The sequence below is a fragment of the Stegastes partitus genome, unplaced genomic scaffold (assembly GCF_000690725.1).
Source record: "Stegastes partitus isolate 25-593 unplaced genomic scaffold, Stegastes_partitus-1.0.2 Scaffold1551, whole genome shotgun sequence".
NCBI lineage: Eukaryota > Metazoa > Chordata > Actinopteri > Pomacentridae > Stegastes > Stegastes partitus.
Window position 1 is genome coordinate 73,912 of NW_007579282.1, and position 2,418 is coordinate 76,329.

At 51.7% G+C, this 2,418-nt stretch overlaps 1 protein-coding gene across 1 annotated transcript in view; it reads left to right on the forward strand.

Annotated features, from left to right (window-relative positions):
- The window catches only part of LOC103371250 (apoptosis regulator BAX-like), a 10,725-nt gene that overhangs the window by 5,281 nt on the left and 3,026 nt on the right, over positions 1 to 2,418 (forward strand). The window contains exons 3-6 of the mRNA XM_008300505.1: positions 143 to 301; positions 379 to 517; positions 976 to 1,080; positions 2,259 to 2,418. Of these exons, the coding sequence (XP_008298727.1) occupies positions 143 to 301; positions 379 to 517; positions 976 to 1,080; positions 2,259 to 2,402 (547 nt within the window). The 3' untranslated portion in view covers positions 2,403 to 2,418. The remainder of the gene's footprint in view (positions 1 to 142; positions 302 to 378; positions 518 to 975; positions 1,081 to 2,258) is intronic.

The window sequence follows — 2,418 nt, forward strand, 5'->3', positions numbered from 1 at the left end:
GGTGTTGGTGTGTGGAGAACCACGTCAGTTTCCTGAGTTGTGTTTGTATAAATCTTTGTCCACGTTGAGCTGCTGGATGACCCCATCAGGCAGACGTGATGCTTTGGGAGGAGCCTCGCTGTAGCTGTCTGCTGTGTTGCAGGGTCATAGAGGAGGAGCTGAAGGATGTGCCCTCGGAGGACGTTCCCGACCTCGATCCGCTGGCTGTGAAGAACGAGCAGGAGCAGAAGATGGTGAACCAGCTGGGCAAAATGATCCGCATCATCGGTGACAGGATGAAGGACGACCAGGAGTTCCAAGAGTGAGTCTTCATCTTCTGAGTGTGCTGGAGTGTTTTCAGGAGAGGTTTCTCAGACTGTTCTTCACCTCCTGCTGCAGCGCGATAGACGGCGTGGCCTGTGGCTCTGGCTCCAAGTCGGACAGATTCATGCAGGTGGCAGACAAAGTGATCGAGCAGGGCATCACCTGGGAGAGGATCGCCGTGCTCTTCTACGTGGCCGGCAAGCTGGCTGTCAAGGTGGGCCGTCTTCTCTTTGCTGCACATCGCAGTCCAGCCGGGAAACGTCTGACATGAAGCAGCTTCAGTGTTTAACGGTCACTAGAGGGCAGCTGTACATCAGTTTGCATTAAATCCCACCGAAGCAGCCGAAAGTCCTCGTTTCTGATTCAGAATAATGTGTAGACTCACTAGTTGTTATTCCAGTATTTGGACCTGTACTAAAGGTTCAGCTGAAGTGTCAGCAGGTGAATCCGCCCACACCTCCACCTTCTTCACCTGGTTTAGTAGAACTTGTACGATGGAAACCTTCCATTCAGACCAGCTGAACACTGGGTGACGCGGTGCACTGAACACGTCTGTCCATGCTGTGGGTCCCATCTGTGAGCTTCTGTGGTGTTATGGAGGTTTTTACTTGGTGGAGATGGTAACTCTGCTGCCTGCTCTGCTTCTACTGAAGCTCTGTGTTCATCCATCAGATGGTGCAGTCTCACCTCCCCCAGACGGTGAAGGAGATCCTGAAGTGGACTGTGGACTTCTTCAGGAAAAAGCTCCTGGGCTGGATCCGGGACCACGGAGGATGGGTGGGTCAGACTTTATTGGCTGTTTCTGCTTCGTTTCAGGGTGTGTTCCTCCAGCGTTCCTCACACTCATGATCCTGTAGCGTCTCTGTGGGCTGCCTGCATTCATTCAGTGTAGTGACTCGTTGGTATTGTTTAGTTTTCTCTGGTTATAGCAGCATGTTGTGGCTTTGAGGATTACTGGGAGTCAGCTTGGGATGGTGACTGACTGGTCTGTGTGTGAGGGAGCAGGCGACCAATCAGCAGCCAGACAGAAGCATGAATAAAAACCGTCACTGATCTGGACGTTAACTTTATTTTAAATGAACCAGATTGATTCATCAGTTCAAGCGTTTTTAGTTTTCTCTTTGGTTATTATTAAAACCCATAGCGTGCTCCCTTTAGGGGCCTCGTCCAGCAGTCAGCCTGGAGACCACAGAGTTCCTCCTCCTGACCCGTTTGTTTGCTCCACCACACAACAGAAGCTTTCTGTAAACAGAACCCGGTCAGACATGAACTCTGCCTTCAGCAGTCTCCACACCAGAATGCAGACATTCTGGCAGTTCTTGGAAAGTCAGGTCCTAAAGTCTCTCATTGATAAAAGTCCCTTTGTGTAGGTAATGATGTGTAGAAGCTAGTGGGACTCCACATGTCACAGATGGATGGCTTGGACTGTGTTCATATGAAGAGCCCACCATTCACACACACATCCACATTCAGCACTGAAGTCCAAGAACCTCTTCTCATTTAACTCTGGCAGGATCTAGAGCTTCAGACGTCCTCCAGAGATGGAAGAAGCTGCTGAATGAAGACGTTCAGCAGCAATTCATGGAGCTGCTGCCATAGAGCTGCTGTGAGTTACTCAGTGTAGGCTGATGACAGATTAAACCTACAACACGCAGGGCAGCGGTTCTGCAGATGGTTCTACTGCTGCAGGGTTCCTTCACATCCGGTCCAGTCTCTAGCAGTAGAGTCAGTACCAGCCCGACCGCTCTGTGTTTCCCGTGGTCACAGCTTTTACTCTGTAGGTTCTTCAGATGCAGGGGGAGCAGCTCCCTGTCTGGCCTTTGTTTCACCAGGTAGGCTCGTCCAGGACCGGTTCTCAGTCACGACCTGGTCCAGAGGCGGCACACAGACGGTGGTTCCTGTGGTTTACACTTACTGGAGGTGCTGAGTTAAAGTGTGTGTGTGTGTGTCCACAGATCAACAGCTTCTCAGAGCTGGCCGTGGCGTCAGTGCAGCGCGTGTCCTCCTTCAGCTCCCACAGCTACGGCCTGATCATCATCTTCATCTCCGGCTTGGCTTTGGGCAGCTTCATCACCTGGAGGTTGACCAGACATCCCTGAGGCTGGCGCACACACA